This window comes from Rhinopithecus roxellana, chromosome 21 (genome assembly GCF_007565055.1).
Source record: "Rhinopithecus roxellana isolate Shanxi Qingling chromosome 21, ASM756505v1, whole genome shotgun sequence".
Lineage (NCBI taxonomy): Eukaryota > Metazoa > Chordata > Mammalia > Primates > Cercopithecidae > Rhinopithecus > Rhinopithecus roxellana.
Window position 1 is genome coordinate 22,312,599 of NC_044569.1, and position 19,361 is coordinate 22,331,959.

At 48.7% G+C, this 19,361-nt stretch overlaps 1 protein-coding gene and 1 long non-coding RNA gene across 2 annotated transcripts in view; one reads left to right on the plus strand and one right to left on the minus strand.

Annotated features, from left to right (window-relative positions):
- Positions 1-8,179, plus strand: part of PARD6G (par-6 family cell polarity regulator gamma) — a 94,147-nt gene extending 85,968 nt beyond the window's left edge. Inside the window, exon 3 of the mRNA XM_030926137.1 lies at positions 4,816-8,179. Within this exon, the coding sequence (XP_030781997.1) occupies positions 4,816-5,651 (836 nt within the window). The 3' untranslated portion in view covers positions 5,652-8,179. The remainder of the gene's footprint in view (positions 1-4,815) is intronic.
- LOC115895517 overlaps positions 1-17,984 on the minus strand; it is a 30,810-nt gene extending 12,826 nt beyond the window's left edge. The window contains exon 1 of the long non-coding RNA XR_004055718.1: positions 17,667-17,984. This is a non-coding gene — a long non-coding RNA (uncharacterized LOC115895517). The remainder of the gene's footprint in view (positions 1-17,666) is intronic.
- Positions 17,985-19,361: the final 1,377 nt, after the last annotated feature.

Sequence of the window (19,361 nt, forward strand, 5' to 3'; positions counted from 1 at the left end):
GTCACCTCAGGACCACTGTGATAATTGTGTTAACTGTACAAATTGATTGTAAAAGTCTGTTTGAACAATATGAAATCAGTGCACCTTGAAAAAGAATAGAATAACAGCAATTTTTAGGAAACAGGAAGACAACCATAAGGTCTGACTGCCTACGGGGTCAGGCAAAAACAGCCATATTTTCCTTCTTGTAGAGAGCCTATAAACAGACATGGAAGTAGGAGAGAGATTGCTAAATTCTTTTTCTAGCAAGGAATATTAATATTAATACCCTGGGAAAGGAATGTGTTCCTGGGGGGAGGTCTATAAACGGCTGCTCTGGTAATGTCTGTCTTGTGCAGTTGAGATAAGGACTGAGATACGCCCTGGTCTCCTGCAGTACCCTCAGGCTTACTAGGGTGGGGAAAAACTCCGCCCTGGTAAATTTGTGGTTAGACCAGTTCTCTGCTCTCAAACCGTTTTCTGTTGTTTAAGATGTTTATCAAGATAGTATGTGCACCGCTGAACATAGACCCTTATCAATAGTTCTGCTTTTGCCCTTTGCCTTGTTTTTGTTGGACCCTTATCAGTGGTTCTGCTTTTTCCCTTTGTCCTGTTCCCTCAGAAGCATGATCTTTGTTAGACCCTTATTAGTAGTTCTGCTTTTTGCCTTTTGAAGTATGTGATCTTTGTACCTACTCCCTGTTTTACACCCCCTCCCCTTTTGAAACCCTTAAAAAAAACCTGCTGGTTGAGGCTCAGGTGGGCATCACGGTCCTACCCATATGTGATGTCATCCCCGGTGGCTCAGCTGTAAAATTCCTCTCTTTGTACTCTTTCTCTTTATTTCTCAGCTGGCAGACACTTATGGAAAATAAAAAGAACTTATGTGGAAATATTAGGGGTGGGTTCCCCCGATACATATCTTCAAAAGGTTTAATTTGAGGTTGGCTAGGATTATATTTTATATTATTGTTAGGTGGGTAAACAAGGCTCCCCCCTGCTCAAGTCCTTGAAGGCCCAGGACCCAACAGTTTCATCCTCTTACTATGGGCATGACATTCAGATGTGACGTGAAGAGCAGTGTGGACCCGGTGGAAACACCCAACCATGAAAGTTAAAAGGTGGAGCCCTTTAGACACATGGAGAGCACATCACAGAGGCAACGCCCCTCAAGGTTTGGAGGGTTTGGAGTGCAGGGAAGGGATTTGCAGTCGTTGGGACTTGGCCGGGAGGAGGGGCTGTTAGGATGGCCCCTGAGTGTTTTGAGGGAGGAGAATCCCCCTCAGGACTGTGGGGTCCATGGAGAAAGGACCAAAGGCGAGGTCCTCACTCCCTGCTTAGTCTCTCTAGCACCAGAGCCAGGGGCTGTTGGGCACCCATTCTAGCCTTGAGGAGGTGAGGCTCCAGGCTCTGTGTGTGGGATGCAGCAGGTGGGGCAGTTATTGTCCACACGTGTTCCATCCTTTTAGGCTGCCTCTTTCTGATCTTCGTACAGACAGAGTAGACGTTTGTTGGGGCTTTTTGGTCTATGACTGTTGGTGCATCCAGGTTGCTGATGCCTTCAGCTCCAAGTCTGAGATGACGAGGCTAAAAGAAACCCCAAGGAGCTGCTGCCATGTTGCTAGTGTGACTTCTCTCCTGCATCATCTTATGTTTGTTTTGTATGTAACATCCAGGGTTTTTGTTGAACTTAGCAGGAGGGATGGGAAGGACTACATGACTTCTGGGAAGCAGAGGTCCACACACTTGCTTTTATTGGTGCAGGGAACCCTGGTCTACCTGTGATTTATAAGCCCCTTATGAGAAGGGGGCTGGCCCGTTGTGCCCTTCTCTGTATCCCACAGTTCTGGGCTTGAGCCTTAATCTGGTCCACTGTGCACTGCGGCCAGAGCACTTGCTGCCCTGTGGGGATGGCTGAGATGCTGCCACCTGGCCCTTGTGACGCAGACAGGTTTGTGGTTTTGGTGGAAGGGAATGCACCATGCGGAATAGGGGTGGGGCTCCCGGGATGGGTGGCCGTGAACTGGGACTTGAAGACAAGTGGCTCCTGGAGGGAGGTGAAATTGAATCTGAAACTGAGTCAGTGGTAGAGAGAAAGAGGATGCTTGGAACAGTAGGTGTCACCTCTCCCAGGCCAGGCCTCACTGTACTCTGCCCGTGTGTGGGACAGCCAGCCAGGCTGTTTCACACATGGACACGTACCATTTCTTACTCCCCTACCCTCAGCATCACAGGCCTCACCTGCCCTGCATAAAACCTCAGTCTCTTCTCCTGGGCCCTGCTGCTCACGGCCCTGAGCACAGGGCCTGTCTCCGGGGAGGAGCATGTGGATGGCCACATGCACAACAGTGTTCTTGCAGGCATGAGTTTGCCAGAAGGGCTGCCCTCTTGAAAGTGCATAGATTTGTCATCCAAGGAGACCCCTTGGGAAGAGCCCACGTCATGGCAAACAGGCAGAGCACTGTGCCTCGGGTGCTGCCACACCTCCATCTGCAGCCCCGTGGATCCACATTCCCTCCCACTTAGAATGAGCACACCATGAGGCAGATGCCTTTGTTCAGGTTTAGCTTTTAGTCCAGGGAGAGCCCACTCTGTCCCAGGCCCTTGGTTAATCCAAACCTGCGGCAGCAGCCAGACCAGGCGAACTCTAAAGGCACAGTCTCTCCTCATCACGGGAAGAGCTCTGTGCCCCTCACCCTCTGGCGTCTTCTCTTCAACTCTGTGTTGTTGATCCGCACCCCCCTGGGCAGCGTAACTGCCGCCTCCCCAGATGCCCCTGCACTGTTCCCATCGTATCCTGTGCACATCCAGTCTCACCGTGCTCTCCGTGTGGCTGTATGGAAAATTCAGTCTGTATCTCTTTCTCCCACTTGCTTCATGGCTACTTCAGGGCAGGGACTTTATCCACTCATCTGTATCCCTGAAGTCACCCAGTAAGCATTTGCAGAGTCTGTGAGGTGCAGAGAGGCCGGGTGCTGGCCAGGAACTGAGATCCTGTTTCTATAAAATAAGCACAGACAACCATATCCATGTGTACGTGTGAGTGTGCAGGAAAGGTGGTCACAGCTGGAAAGGAATATTACAAGTGTAATTTTTTTATTTTTGTGGGTACATATTAGGTATATATATTTATGGGTTACAGGAGATTTTGATACAGGCATACAATGCCTAACAATCACATCAGGGTAAACAGGGCTTACAGGTGTAGTTTTTAAAAGTCATCTTATTTCGAAAGCCCTTTCAGACCTTTCTGTGTCAGTGGGTAATAAATGATGCTGATAAGGGATGATGGATGGCTTCCGTCACTGAGCAGCTATGTGGAGTGCTGGCCGGGATGCAGCTCCCAGGAAGACCGTCCTCATGCTGAGGCATCCCAGCTCCAGGGTGCACTAACCCTGCTGCCTGCAGCATGTTCCAGAGCCTGTGCTACGGCCTTCTCGTTGTCTAGGCAGCCATGGGCTCTGCTGGGTTGAGAGATGTGACGCCTGAGCATTGGCCTCCCCTCCAAGCTGCCTGAATGTTGCCTCCATGGTGGAAGTAATTGGTCTTCGAGTCCTTTCCAGAACTGTCAACCAGCGTTCCCCATCTCCAAAGCAAGTCATAATGGGCCCTGCCTGCTCACTGAAATGCAGAAGCCAGACTGACGCCTGGAGTCTGGAGGTCTCTGCTCTGAGGAGCGCCTGTTTATGGCATTGCTTCTGCCTGGGCTCCCAGTCCTCCTGGCTTTCACTGGCAAAGCAAAGATGTGAGCCTCCCCAGCCCAAAGAGCTGGCTGCTGTGGATGCCGCCAACTCCACAGGACCAAGCCTCGCAGAGCAAGCCCTTCCCTCTGCTCCCCAAGACACCTGTTTTACAGACCCTTGTGTGTCAAAAACAAAAGAGGCTTCATATAAAAATTAAGTAAAACAAGATTTTTTTTCTGACTCAAGGAAAATGCCTTATTCAGAGTTTCCAAATGCCACCAGTGTCTTAAAATTTTTACTTTAAGCTCCTTACAACGTTTCTGCTTGATTAATTCAGTGGACTTTTATTTTGCAGTAGCCCGACTTTACGGTAAAGTTTCCACACTGCCACAAATGTGTCATGCCACAGGCTGGCAGGTGTGGCCAGGCGGGTCCCACAGCGTCCCTGAGGAAGGGAGCCGTGCAGCCTGGAGGCTTCATCTACCTACAAACACAACTGACAGTGTGTGGGACCTCACAGAAGGGAAGCAGCCATCCTCTGCTCCCACTCCTTCCTCAACTCATCTCCCCTCATCAGCTGCTAACCAGAAATGCAGGGAAATGCTCACACGCCCGACCGAGCGACACCTTCAGGGTCCTTGAATGCTGACTAGCAGACACTGTGGTGGGGCTTGCACATAGAAAGAAAAGAAGAAAGCAGGAAAGGTCTCTCTTAGTTGTAATTAACCTCAGAAAAAAAGAAACGAGCCTCCCACCTTACAGTTGAGAGAAGGAAATACGGGAGAATGGGCAAAGCTTAAGAAGTCCCCAGTCCAGCCTGCTGCCTCCCAGAAGGCTGAGGCACTCCCCAGTCCGCCAGGCCCCAAACCCTCCACTGCCATTGATTCTTTCTGGGGCAGGTGCCTGCTAGCACCTTTTAGTCTGTAAGTCCTTTGGTTTGGTGCCTGTGGAGCAGTAAGGAGAGCGCTAGAGAGTTAATTTTAGGGGACGGCACTTGAGCTTGCCTGATTTCCACTCAGCCTGCAGGTCTGGGACGCTCCTGTGCACCCTGGGTGCCTCGGCGTCACGCAGATGGAACAGCAGTGCCAGGTGAAGGCCGAGGGCTCAGGCGGGGCTCAGTTTGTGTCCCCTCTAACTGTCCCCTCTCCCGCAGAGGAGGCCGAGCGTGGCAGCCTGGGCGCGGGCTCGTTGTGCAGGCGGAGGCGGGCGCTGGGCGCGCTGCGTGACGAAGGACCCCGGCGGCGCGCACACCTGGACATCGGCCTCCCGCGCGACTTCCGCCCCGTGTCCTCCATCATCGATGTGGACCTGGTCCCCGAGACGCACCGGCGAGTGCGGCTGCACCGGCACGGCTGCGAGAAGCCGCTGGGCTTCTACATCCGCGATGGCACCAGCGTGCGCGTGACCCCGCACGGGCTGGAGAAGGTGCCCGGCATCTTCATCTCGCGCATGGTACCCGGGGGCCTGGCGGAGAGCACCGGGCTGCTGGCTGTGAATGACGAGGTCCTGGAAGTGAACGGCATTGAGGTGGCCGGGAAGACGCTGGACCAGGTCACGGACATGATGATCGCCAACAGCCACAACCTCATCGTCACCGTCAAGCCCGCCAACCAGCGCAACAATGTGGTGCGTGGCGGCCGCGCGCTGGGCAGCTCGGGACCACCCTCGGACGGCACCGCGGGCCTCGTGGGTCCCCCGGCCCCGCGCGTCCTGCAGAACTTCCACCCCGACGAGGCGGAGAGCGACGAGGACAACGACGTGGTCATCGAGGGCACGCTGGAGCCTGCACGGCCCCCCCAGGCCCCGGGCGCCCCCGCAGGCAGCCTCTCGCGGGTCAATGGCGCGGGCCTGGCGCAGCGGCTGCAGCGGGACCTGGCCCTGGACGGCGGCCTCCAGCGGCTGCTCAGCTCCCTGCGGGCTGACCCGCGTCACAGCCTGGCCCTGCCACCAGGCGGCGTGGAGGAGCACGGGCCCGCGGTCACGCTCTAGACTCCGGAGAGGCCCCCAAATCCTAGCCGCAGTTCCCGGGTAAGGACAGGGACAGGACCTGCAGACTGCATCCCCTCCTTTTTTGTTGTTGTGACCACAAAAACAACTCAGCTCTTTGTTTCAACTTCTGGATATAGAAACACAAATATTGCCTATTTTTATAGAATTTCGCCACGGAACTTACAATGAATGCCTGAAGACAACACTCTATTACCAGGCCTGAGTGCAGCTCTTAGCGCCTTTGCCACGTGATAGAAAAGATCTGACCAAGTGCAAACAAATGCTTTAAAAAATTTTTACAAATACTTTGTTTTTAAAATGAAGCTTTAAAATTACTTTTTAAAAATAGTCAAATTCATGTTTTTAACTTGGCCCATGCAAAATATGTCTCAGCATTCTTGCTGTGCTTTCTGCTGACTTGCAGGCGAGGCCGACTGTGCTGATGTATGTGACAGGCTGGTTTTTAAGAACGAATGCAGTCGGGCGCGGTGGCTCACGCCTGTAATCCCAGCACTTTGGGAGGCCGAGGCGGGCGGATCACGAGGTCAGGAGGTCGAGACCAGCACGGCCAACATGGTGAAACCCCGTCTCTACTAAAAATAAAAAAAAATTAGCCGGGCGTGGTGGTTGGCGCCTGTAGTCCCAGCTACTTGGGAGGCTGAGGCAGGAGAATCGCTTGAACCCGGGAGGCGGAGCTTGCAGTGAGCCGAGATTGCGCCACCGCACTCCAGCCTGGGCGACAGAGCGAGACTCCGTCTTGGGGGGAAAAAAACGAAGAAGAAATACACCCAAATCTGTCACAGGTACAACCAACCATGGAGATGAATTCTAGATTTTCACACTGTTCATAGTCATAATTCGGCTGGGACAGGAGCGCTCCCACCAGCACATTTCTGGCATCCGCAGCTGTGGAATTGTTCCGGGGCTGTTTTTTGTTTTGAGACAGAGTCTTGCTCTGTTATCCAGGCTGGAGTGATCGCAGCTCACTGCAACCTCCGCCTCCTGGGTTCAAGCGATTCTGCCCCAGCTTCCCAAGGAGCTGGGACTACAGGCACGTGCCACCACACCCGGCTAATTTTTGTATTTTTAGTAGATGGGGTTTCACCACGTTGGTTAGGCTGGTCTTGAACTCCTGACCTCAGGTGATCCGTCCCTCAGCCTCCCAAAATGCTAGGATTATAGGCGTGAGCCACTGCACCGGACCAGGGACTATTTTTGTGACCCACAGAGATGGCCCATTCAGCCTCGAGGGGGAATCCAGGGTGGGAAGCAGCAGCTCTGCTGGACTGGGCTCAGCAGTCCCATTTAGCATCTAAGCCCTTTTCCCGTGGATTGACAGACTCTGAGGACAATTTCTGAAATGTTTTCAGCAGAAATGAAGGATAAGCATCGCACACATCCAGCAAGGGCTTTGAGAAAGCAGTCATTTGCATGTGAGTTCTCATCTTTGTTTTTTGAAACAGACGTTTCTTTTTGTAAGTCACAATACATGCTAATCTTCATTTCTAGAATGGTCACTGGCAGTTCTCATTTTCAACTATAAGAAGTCATGTGGAACTTAGTGGTTTTTAACAAATACTAAATTCATCCTCACTTTATGTTGCGCTTCCAGCAACATTTATGTATTTAGTAATTTTAAAAATTCCTATTTGATACAATTAAATTTTATATAATGTGTTTTGCTTGAATACAATGTTGGGAATAAAATGTTACATTTATACTTTGAGAACTTTGACCAAATCTTTCATACAGATACAGGTAAAAAAATATTTTTCTAGGTTGTCGCAGCCGCGCACCTCCTGCTGCTTCTCCTTGTGGTCCAGCACCACCTGCTGGTCAGTGGCGGAACTGTCCTGACTTCGTGAACATGGGACTGCTAAGAGGGAAAACTGCATCTCAGCATTTTCATTTTTTCTGAATATTAAGTGAAAAGTAAGTTCTATTTGTAAGAAACAGCTTTTGCTGAGGAGTTGTGAATTCCTGCACCTGCGTTTGATGTTATTTGTATGCAATGGATTGCTGGCCCTTTGTTCCTAAGCACAGAGAAGACCAAAGATGCTTCCCCGTGACCTCTCCTGTGAGGATCCGCATCTTCCCAGACTTGCTGTCTGATGAAGGGCATGTCGTTCGGTGCCCCAGCAGTCAGAAGCGGTTTCTGTGGAACTAAAACTAATACTGTTACTCTCACAAAGGAAATGTTCTTTTACTAAGTTATTGCTGATTCTTGAATGTCTGTTGTATAACTGGGTCTGCTATCAAGAAGGAAGGTTATATTTCTTATCACATTTTAAGTTTTTAAGCAAATGTGTTTTTTTAAGAAATGAGACTTTCGTTGAGATTTGTGTGCTATTCATACTTGTAGGAATTACTGCTTGGGACAGCTGCTTGAGTATATTTTTCTACACAGGTCTGTACTTCTGCCACTTTTTCCTTTTAAAAAAACAAAACTATGTCATATTATGTATTAAAGTTTTCTTGGTTTTATATATCAGATAATAAAAACTTTTTTGACTTTTGAGTAAACAAAACGTATGAATATTTCTGCTGTGTACTAAGTGGAAGAGAATACCAGAGATAAAGTAATCCCTCAAAAAGAGAATGACGGATTTATCATGTGCCTATCATGGGCCATCTTTCTTCACTGAATCTGCACACATTCTCTGAGGAAAGTAGATGAGAAAATGGACCTAAGCTCAGATAGACAGATGACAGTCCAGAACCCTCTCTCAAAGTCTTTTTGAAAAAGCTTTTCTGAATAATTTATACAGCACGCAGCCCTTCCCAAGTATGCCCTGGCTGGCACAGTTTTCATTCACACTATCGTTTTGGCAGCCATCAAGATTCAAATTACAATTATGAATTCAATTACTCAGCAAATTACAGATGTGATCACACTGAGCACCAGCACCCCACTAGGAACTTCACAACTACTTGCCGCCTGCTGAGTCCACACAGCAACTCGGGACTGTGGGCGGCTGGACAGTGGACCCCCCAGTCTGATGAGGAAGGGTCAAGTGCCAGCACTGGGTACACTCTCCAAAACTCATGTCCGGTTTCAGAGACACATGGCGCAGGATGAGATACGAGGCTTAAGTGTGAGCAGAGGCCACATGTATACCTGGCTGCCAGCCAGGTGTGGCCTCAGGCTTGGGTTTCCCTGACCTGATAATCCAGATCATAAACCCCAGAGCATGCAGTGATATTGCGAATTTATTCACAATTCTGTGAGGGTAATTAATATTTGATGGTTTCACATAAAATGATCGCGAGTGGTCATTTTCCAATTTTTCTCAAATTTTCCAACAGAAGGACATGTAAGTTACCTGCACCTCTGTCGAATGTTTTTAAAGGATGCAAGTATGAACCAAGTGTGATAGGGTCAACTTTTGATCCTTGCATTTTAAGAGTTGGCACCAGTATGAAGCTTTTTATGGCAGCACTAAAACTCACATGGTCTGAATAGTTTATTAAAATGGTGGAAGGCTGCACTAATGACCACCCAAATGCACTAGGATACTTACTGTGTACCATCCCTACTGAAAGGATGAACCTACTTAGCTGATGTCCAGCTTGCCCTTTTCTGGAAAGGTAAGCTGCTCAGCGTGAGCTCAAGGACCTCCTGTTTCAAACAGACTGGAGGGTGAACCCTCGACCCCTCGAACAGCTTGTTTAAAGAATGCCTGCTGGCCAGGCACAGTGGCGCATGCCTGTATTCCCAGCACTTTGGGAGGCCAAGGCGGGCAGACTGCCTGAAGTCAGGAGTTCGAGATCAGCCTGGCCAAGATGGCGAAACACCGGCGCTATTAAAAATACAAAACACTAGCTGGGTGCGGTGGTGTGCACCTGTACTCCCAGCTACTCTGAAGACTGGGACTGGAGAATCACTTGAACCTGGAAGGCTGAGGTTGCAGTTAGCCGAGATCACACCACTGCACTCCAGCTTGGGCAGCAGAGCCAGCTCCATCTTAAAAAAAAACAAAACAAATAGAGTGCCTGGATTACCCCACAGGCTCTGACTTAAGGAACTTGGGTGGGGTTTGAGAATTTTCATTTTTTTTTTTTTTTTTTGAGATGGAGTCTCACTCTGTGGCCCAGGCTGGAGCGCAGTGGCGCAATCTTGGCTCACTGCAACCTCCGCCTCCCAGGTTCACGCCATTCTCCTGGCTCAGCCTCCCAAGTAGCTGGGACTACAGGCGCCCGCCACCACGCCTGGCTAACTTTTTTGTATTTTAGTAGAGACTAGGTTCCACCGTGTTAGCCAGGATGGTCTCCATCTCCTGACCTTGTGATCCGCCCACCTCGGCCTCCCGAAGTGCTGCGATTACAGGCGTGAGCCGCTGCGCCCGGCCGAGAATTTTCATTTCTAACAAGTTCCCAGGAGATGCTGATGCTGCTGGTGCAGGAATCACATTTGAGAACCACTGGCTAATCCCCAAAGCTTATAGGACTTGCCTATAAACTTGGACTTGATGACCAAGACCCTATCCAACAAGCACACAGGATTTCCCTCTAGGGTGTTATGTGCTGGTATCAATATTGTAATTTCACATCAGGTAACCTGTAAAAGTATTTCCTAAGTGCACAAATGCTATTTTTTGAATTATCTCCCACCACCACCATTCTGGTGCCACATCTATACACTTAGTCTTCTTAACGTTCTCCTTTCTGCCTTGAACATCTCCTATTTATTCCTGAAGACACTCCAAATCAATATACAAATTCTTTTTTCCCTCTTACTTTCCCTCAATTATCTTGTGTTTTATTCTCCTTTATCCTCATGAGGGAAAAAAAAACAACTTGAGGGTATTGAGAATGTTTTCAATACTGAGCCATATTCCCAAGGAGAGACATAAACTCTAACAGTAATAACAAGCAAACAACATGATTCATCATTGGTCTTGCAACCCAGAAAATGAGTTCCATTTTCCAAATTTGCTTTCACAGTGAGCTTTGAAGACAAACACATTCTTGACTTGAGTCCCCTTGCTCTCAAGAAAAAGTGCCAGGCAAGCGCTCTTTTACAAGAATTGTACTTCCAGTAGACTGTCAGGTGAGCTATTAAGCAACATGGCCGTGATGACAGAAAAATCTGTCTTACCTCTTCAGAGCCAAATTACACACCCTATGTGAAACCCACCTGAGGCCACACTGCAGAGACCCAAATGTACAGATGAGAGGATCAGAGTGTGTGGAACCTCCTTTCTCATAAGACTGCAGCATAAGAAGGGCACAGTGCCAAACATACCTCATACGAGGGGACGGCAGAATGCCAAATGTATGACAGGATCACAATCCAAAATTGACTTCCTCAAAGCCAGACCACAGGGAGCACCACACATGAATGAGGATAATATCCAAAATCAACTTCCAATTAATTAGACTCCAAAGACCAGCACACACCGATGAGAGAATCAGAGATGGAAAACCACCTCCACAGAACTGGGCCACAGAGACTACCAGTCATAAAAAGAGAACAGCACGGAACCAGACTGCAGAGGGCACCACATACGTGGATGACAGGATCTGAGCCCCAAATCTACGTTCAGTAACTGGGCTGCAGATCCAGAACCAGGCCGCAGAGGGCACCACACAAACTAGTAAGAGTATCTGAGTCCCAAGTCTACTTCCGCGTAATGGGTGGTAACAGGCAACAGAGAAAACACTGAACCCCCACTTCAGGTCCTCCACTTGCCACGGCGGTTTTGCGTTTGTTTCCCATGCCAGCATAAGCTCTTTATTCAGAGGCTGTCGTGTTCTCTCTGAGGTTCAGTTACTAACGACCCTACTTAGTGTGGATGAGTAAACCAATGTTTCCTTGGAGCTCATGCTTCAGAAACAGGCAACAAACAAAAGGTAACATATAATTCATTTATCAATAAATGACAAGCAAAACAGAGCCAGAAAAAGGATACTGTGAATTTTTATCGTTTACCATTACTTTTCAGATGAGAAAATGAAGGCACGCTAATATTTCTAATATCACACAAATACTTTTCAGAGCCATAATTCACACCTGTATGTTCTGGCTTCAGTGTTTTTCTCACCCCATCTATCAGTTTTTAGAAATGCAGGCTGGGTGTGGTGGTTCACGCATGTAATCCTATCACTTTGGGAGGCCAAGGTGGATCTCCTGAGCTCAGGGGTTCAAGACCAGCCTGGGCAACACAGACCTTGTCTCTACAAAAAAAAAAAAAAGTTTTTGTAGTTAGCCAAGTACATTCTCTTCGCCTAAAATAAAAAAAGTAGTCCCAGCTACTCAGGTGGCTGAGGTGGGAAGATCACTTGATCCTAGGAGGTCAAGGCTGCAGTGAGCTATGACTGCACCACTGCACTCCAGCCTGGGCGACAGAGTGAGAATCTGTCTCTAAATAAATAAAAATGCAATGTTTATCCACACAGTCTGGGTAAGGAAAGACACCATCCACCACCTTTGATTTATTCTGGGAGGCACCTTCACTGTCTATTCTAGCCAGCAATAGGCAGACTCTGTCATCCAGTGTAAGTGACTTCACTCCTCAGTCAAAAACTGGAATTAGGCCGGGCACGGTGGCTCACATCTGTAATCCCAGCACTTTGGGAGGCCAAGGCAGATGGATCACCTAAGGTTGGAAGTTCGAGACCAGCCTGACCAACATGGAGAAACCCTGTCTCTACTAAAAATACAAAACTAGCCAGGCGTGGTGGCGCATGCCTGTAGTCCCAGCACTTTGGGAGGCCAAGGCGGGCAGATCACAAGATCTGGAGATTGAGACCATCCTGGCTAACACAGTGAAACCCCATCTCTACCACAAATACAAAACATTTAGCCGGGCGTGGTGGCGTGCGCCTGAAGTCCCAGCTACTTGGGAGGCTGAGGCAGGAGAATGGCGTGAACCTGGGAGGCAGAGCTTGCAGTGAGCCAAGATCACGCCACTGCACTCCAGCCTGGGCGACAGAGCGAGACTCTGTCTCAAACAAACACACAAACAAAAATTTGGAATTAAAAGTCTTATATGTAAAGGGTCACTCAAGTTGCTGTTGAAAATATTGAAGGGAATATTCCCTGCTAAGCGCCACTGACCCACAGAAAGACAATCAGTGAGAAACAGGCAATCCTTTCTCTGAGCATCCTGTGTCTTCACTTTCTTGGAATCATGATTTTTGTATTTGAAAGTATTTTGGACGAAGAATGTCTTAGATGAATGCTACTACAATAGTAATCTAAGCAGAAATCTTATAGTCATCCTTACTAGTAACCATTTTTTTATTTGTATAAATCTGTGGGGTACAAGTATAGTTTTGGATACCCTATTCAGCATGCACACACTAACTACAGCTGATGATCTTTAAAAAAAAAAAAGGTCTGGCCGGGCGCGGTGGCTCAAGCCTGTAATCCCAGCACTTTGGGAGGCCGAGGCGGGTGGAACACGAGGTCAGGAGATCAAGACCATCCCGGCTAACATGGTGAAACCCTGTCTCTACTAAAAATACAAAAAACTAGCCGGGCGTGGTGGCGGGCGCCTGTAGTCTCAGCTACTCGGAGGCTGAGGCGGGAGAATGGCGTGAACCCAGGAGGCGGCGCTTGCAGTGAGCTGAGATCCGGCCACTGCACTCCAGCCTGGGCGACACAGCAAGACTCCGTCTCAACAACAACAACAAAAAAAAGGTCCGTGCATAATTGGATATATGCATACAACGTGTGCCAGTCAAGTCAGGGCTTTTAGAGTATCGTCACCCAAATAACATACATTGTACCCCTTAAGTTCTCATCACCCACCTACCTCCTGCCCTCTCACCCTTCCAAGTCTCCAATGTCTGTCATTCCACTCTACATCCATGTGCACACATTTTTTAGCTACCACTTGTGAGTGAGAACACATGATATTTGTCTTTTGGGGTCTGACATGTTTAAGATACTGGCCTCTAATCTATCCATGTTGTCACTAAAGACATTATTTTATTCTTTGTTATGACTGGATAGTATTCCACTGAGTGTGTGTGTGTGTATATTATATATATATATACACACACACACACATACCACATTTTCTTTATCCAGTCATCCACTGATGGAGACTCAGGCTAGTTTCTATATCTTTGCTATTGTGAATAGTACTGTGATAAACATATGAGTGCACTTATCTTTTTGATATGTTGATTTCTTTTCCTTTAGGTAGATACACAGTAGGAAGATTGCTGGACCAAATGGTAGTTCTATCTTTAATTCTTTGAGAAATCTCCAGTTTTCCATAAAGGTTGTGCCAATTTACATTCCCACAGTGTATAAGAGTTTCCTTTTCTCTGCATCCTCGCCAACATCTGTTTTTGGACTTTTTAAATAACAGCCATTCTGACTAGGGTAGGATGAGGTATCTTGTTGTGGTTTTAATTTGCCTTTCTCTGATGATTAGTGATGTTGAGCATTTTTACATACACCTGTTGGCCATATGTATGTCTTCTTTTGAAAAATGTCTATTCATGTCCTTTGCCCACTTTTTAATAAGATTATCATGAAAATTATGCATGGACTTTTTTTTTGGAAGTTCACAACTCACAAAGGCTTCCTGCAGCCTTTGCCTTGTAGCCATGAGTAGATGACTTCTGAGGCCTGTGAGTTCTTTCTGAAACTCACTAAACCTGAGGGTGGTCTTGGGGATGATCTTTCTCTCTCTTTCTCACATACAAACACACATGTGCACACACACATTTACATCTCTATTGATTCTTCCTTTCCTTATTTGTAAGAAACCTGCTCCCATTATCCTTAATATACTTACGTGCTGATCAGTCCCCTGAATGTAACCACCAACCTCCCATCACCACCACCACCCTCTTCCCCACACAGGTGCCCTCCCCCATGTCCAGGCCCAATGCCCCTTCACAGCTACCTCTCAACCTCCCAGCCCCACCCACTCGCACTGACAGGGGCCATTCTCACCTTCCCCAGGGGAACCTTCCTCACCACCCTGCTTGGCTCCACAGCCAACTCCAAGCAACACCTGTCGGTCCTTCCCCTGCCAGTTGGAGCCCTCTTCGCTCTGCCTCAATTTAGGGCTGAGAGGGAAGGAAGAGGATGAGAGGAGAAAGAGGAAGGCTTCTGAAGCTTCTGCACCTGTACTGCTGCACTGTCTTACCACATTTATTTACCAGAATTATTTCAAGAACCTTTCAACTTCAGACTCTGATCCCAGATCCTGAACTTAACCCTAAAGTCCAATTCTGTGCCCCTAAACTCTTCAATGCTCCTCAAACAGCTGTGCCTCTCATACGTCTACATCTCAAAGGTATCTTGTGCTGTTGCTCGACCTGAAAGGGACCGCTCTGCACTTCCCTCACAGCTTCCCTTCACACTTGGGGTCAGCTGTGCTGCCTCCCTCTGTGAAGCGTTCTCTGCTCCTCCCGGAACATCGGCCTTCCCCTTGCTCCTGTGTGTTGATGGAGCACAGGGTCATGGCTTTAGAGCTGGGAGCTCTTTGAGGGGTAACTCCATTTCATTCATGTTTTATCCCCACCATTGGGCAAGATCTGATGGACACACGGAGACTAAGCCACTGATGGTATCACGAAAGAGGAAGGAGAAATGATGGCTCACCATCCCATCTCTGCAGGCATAATGGCAGTTACTGGTCAGCCATGGGACCAAGGTAATCAGAGAGCTCTGTTCAAACTTGCTACGTGTGGTGTTGACTTTTTTCTTCAATAATTATTAAATATGATTCCACACACAGGAAAAATACTTGCTTGCTGTCTCCTGGCCCCTTGCCTGCCCCAGTGCAGTCTCCTCACCTCAGGGTGCTGGGGCCAGGGCAGCATCACTTCTGTGAACCACTCCTGTGGAGTACACACCCCACTTTCTGCTTAGCAAATGCAAGCAGTAGGGAAGAAAAAGCAAACTTCAAGAACATCGGTATGAGGCCAGGGTGGAGGAGTTGTCCCTGCCCTGCACACTTTTTGTTAATTCCTTGCACTTATGTTTCAAAAGTAACAAAAACATTAATTGCCTAGAACTTTGCTGTTGGAGTGATCAACAACCAATCTGATAACCCACGTTTTTTGCTTCTTGAACTTCAAGCTTTGATACTTGCACAATCTGGCAGCACCTAATTTCAACAATGACAGCAACAGCTTTACATACAATAAATTAATGGATAAATGACGTTAATCACTTTTTCCAACTGGTAGCACTGTTAAATGGGACACTACTTATATTTTTAGAGGACTAAATGCACATTCAGTTTAGAAAATTTTTAAAATATAAAAAAACACAAAGAACAAAATCACTCCTAGTCTCACCACCCACATAAATACTTCTTCTTTTTTTTTTTTTTTTTTTTTTTTTTTTTGAGACAGGAGTCTCGCTCTGCCTCCCAGGCTGGAGTGCAGTGGCCAGATCTCAGCTCACTGCAAGCTCCGCCTCCCGGGTTCACGCCATTCTCCTGCCTCACCCTCCCAAGTAGCTGGGACTACAGGCGCCCGCCACCTCGCCCGGCTAGTTTTTTGTATTTTTTAGTAGAGACGGGGTTTCACCGTGTTAGCCAGGATGGTCTCGATCTCCTGACCTCGTGATCCGCCCGTCTCGGCCTCCCAAAGTGCTGGGATTACAGGCTTGAGCCACCGCGCCCGGCCATAAATACTTCATAGTTGGGTCCTCCTGGTACCCCATGCATTCCAAATATTAATTAAAAGCAAATCAGTACTCACTTCTGGATGTAAGCATTCTAGAAATATATTTTGGGCTCTTAGTTGACCTGTTTACCGAGATTGCTGGGCACAATCATTCTTTTGCACACAAACACAGTCCTGTTTACCTATGATTTGAAAACGCCGTATGACCAGAATATGTGGAACAATAAATCACTTTGGAGGTCTGTGTTTGAATGGACCTTAAAAGATTGCACGGTTTGATACCGTCTGCTGACCACACCCAGCGAGCATTAATTTCTCACTACGAGTGAGGCTGGTTCTTAATTGAAAACAGAAATGACTAGAGTGTTCCAATGGGAGGGAGGGGGCTGTAAGGTCTGAGTGACAAGCAAGAGTGGATATGAAATTTAATATCCAAAAGAAAAGCACAGAATAAAAAGTCCCAAACACAAGGCAACAAGCCTTTCCAGGTAAGATGGGACCTGTGCTGATGGGACCTCAGAAGGGATTAGAGAACACGACTGACACTGTGCCTGGAGACGAACGGAGCCGGTGGAGCGGGAGCAGAAGTCCCAGCTCTCACCTGGCACCTCAGGAGAGGCACAGCAGCCATCCCGGGGTCCCGGCACCCCTGAGCTAGGAGGGGCTGTCTCTTCTCCTGTCCTCTGTCCTGGGGGCCCAGAGGCCTTGAGCTGGGGGAGGGAGAGGTTCGCGCTGCCATGGCTTGGATGGGCTTAGAGATGTAAACTTGGAGTGAGTCTGAAATAATGCACATGTGAACGCAGGCGTAGCTGAAGGCCGCGTGCTCCAGAACCTCTGGTGTCCTCTTCCCCGAAATTCAGTCCCCACCCTTTCTGACCTCTTTCAGCAGCAGTTCCCCATGCCGGGGCCACCGTGCGGTTCTGCAATCACACCTGCAGCAGCTTTCAAACTGGAGCTTGTAATTCATTTGGGCTTCAAGACTGCATCCACTTTGAAATGATCTCATTTTTTAACTCTCCTTACCTTTGACTTTAATTGTCTACCCTTCCCAGATTGAAGAACATTGTTGGAGAATGTGAAAGTCAAATACGAGTTGAATCACTGCCTGGTTTCTGTCACCTGTGGAAATCACAGCCACGTTTCACCCCCGGGGTGAGGGCAGCGCCAGCGCAGCTCAGCTTCTCCCATCTGGGATCGCTGGGGAGTTCTGTGGGGAGCACCGATTCTCCTCAGAAGCATCCCCTTTCCTCTCTCAGGAGAGTTGTTATCACACGGTTAAACGTTTTATAGCATTTTCGTCTCCGTCCTGAGGTAGCAGATGCTAGGAACGGAGTCCAGATCCCCAGCCTAATCTGCCTCTCCCAGCAATGGCCCCGCGTCCTAAGCCCGTTTGAGGCCACAGGTGCTTACCCTGAGGAGATGCAGCCTGATCTGCCTCTGGTGCAGGACTTAGAATGATGCAAGGCAGCTGAGCCTCCAAACTGGGGCTTAGCCTCGGAGGGATCATGGCTTTGCCCAGAAGGCAGCTTCTAGTCCCACTGAAGCTCAGGAGCAACCACAGTGACCCCAAAGGCAGAGCGCCCAGGGCAGCAGCTGGGGACAGGACACGGCCGCACTCACATGTATAGCCACTATTACAAGCAAATTAACTGAGATGATGCAGGGATTTCTAGAATAAGGGTGTTGCCATGGAAAGGGGGCGGCAACTTCTGGGTGTTGCCATGGCAATGGCAGACTGACAGGGCAAGGGCGGGCGGGTCTTACGGAAAGCGGCTTCCCCTCCCGCCTCTAGCTCAACAGCCAACTCAACAGATGAGCGCCCCACCCAGTGCCAAACACGAGAATACACCACCTGAGAAACAATCCTCTGTTGAAACACCAACAGCGCCACACATTTCTCACTGAAACTCGCCTTGCTGGAAGAAGCCTCACCCGCCGTCCGGCCACAGCGCAGTCCCGGCCGCTCTGCTCCCTCCGCCGCCTCGTCCCAGGAAGGCGGAGAGAGGGGTTCGGAGGCGGCGGCCCCTGCCCAGGCCGGACGTCCAGGGGGCCCGGGCCGGGCTGCGGCCGTGAGCTCGGGGGTGGCCAAGGCCGCGTGGCTGCTGGCTGCGCTGCCATTACAGACGTTTCCAACACGCTTTAAAACGCACGCACACAGGCACCACAGCGCGGGGCTCCGCGCTTCCTGTCGGGCCTCACAAATGACACGAACCAAACACAAAACCCACCAGGTTTATCGAATTGAATTAATGGTTACTGCTACTTAGCAGCGTACACCAACTCGCGTTCCATAGGCGAACACTCAAGTTTTGCTACTGAAATTACCAAGTTGGCCGGGCACAGCGCCTCACGCGTGTAGTCCCAGCACTTGGAAAGGCCGAGGCGGGAGGAGCGCCTGAGCCCCAGACGGAGGCTACACTGAGCCCCAGACGGAGGCTACACTGAGCCCCAGACGGAGGCTACACTGAGCCGAGATCGCACACACCACTGCACTCCAGCCTGGGCCACAGAGCAACACCCGGTCTCAAAAAAAAATGTAATGAAATTACCAATAACCAATGCTATTCTTTGCAGAGTTCTTAAAAACTGTTAAAGATTCTATTCACAAATGCACAAACTTAATCCTATTTATTACAAATCAAAGCTTTACACAGGAGTCTTGCAGACTTTCTAACTAGAATTAGAATTGAGTTTTGGGGGATGTAGATAAGGTATGTTTGGTTTATATCTCTAATACTGCTGTAATTTAAACACTAAGATGTAGCCATGAAGTTGCCAAGATGCTTGGATTTTTAATTGGGTCTATTCCAATATCCAGATGCCAACTGAATTCACAGCAGAAAAAAAGCTATTTGATTTACTATATTTTCATTTTGGGTTATGATTTTGCCCATTAGCACCTGGCAAGTAAATATTAGAATTTAAATCTCTAGGGCAGTTCATGCTTTCGGCCAACAGCAATGAAACAGCAACTCACATAGGGGCTGTAGCGAAATGGACAAAATCAACAGAAGGGCTTGGAAGCCATCTCAACAGACTCAAGCCAGCCATACCCCCAGGAGCGCGCAGTGATGACAGATGAATCCACCTCAACTCTTCTGGTCC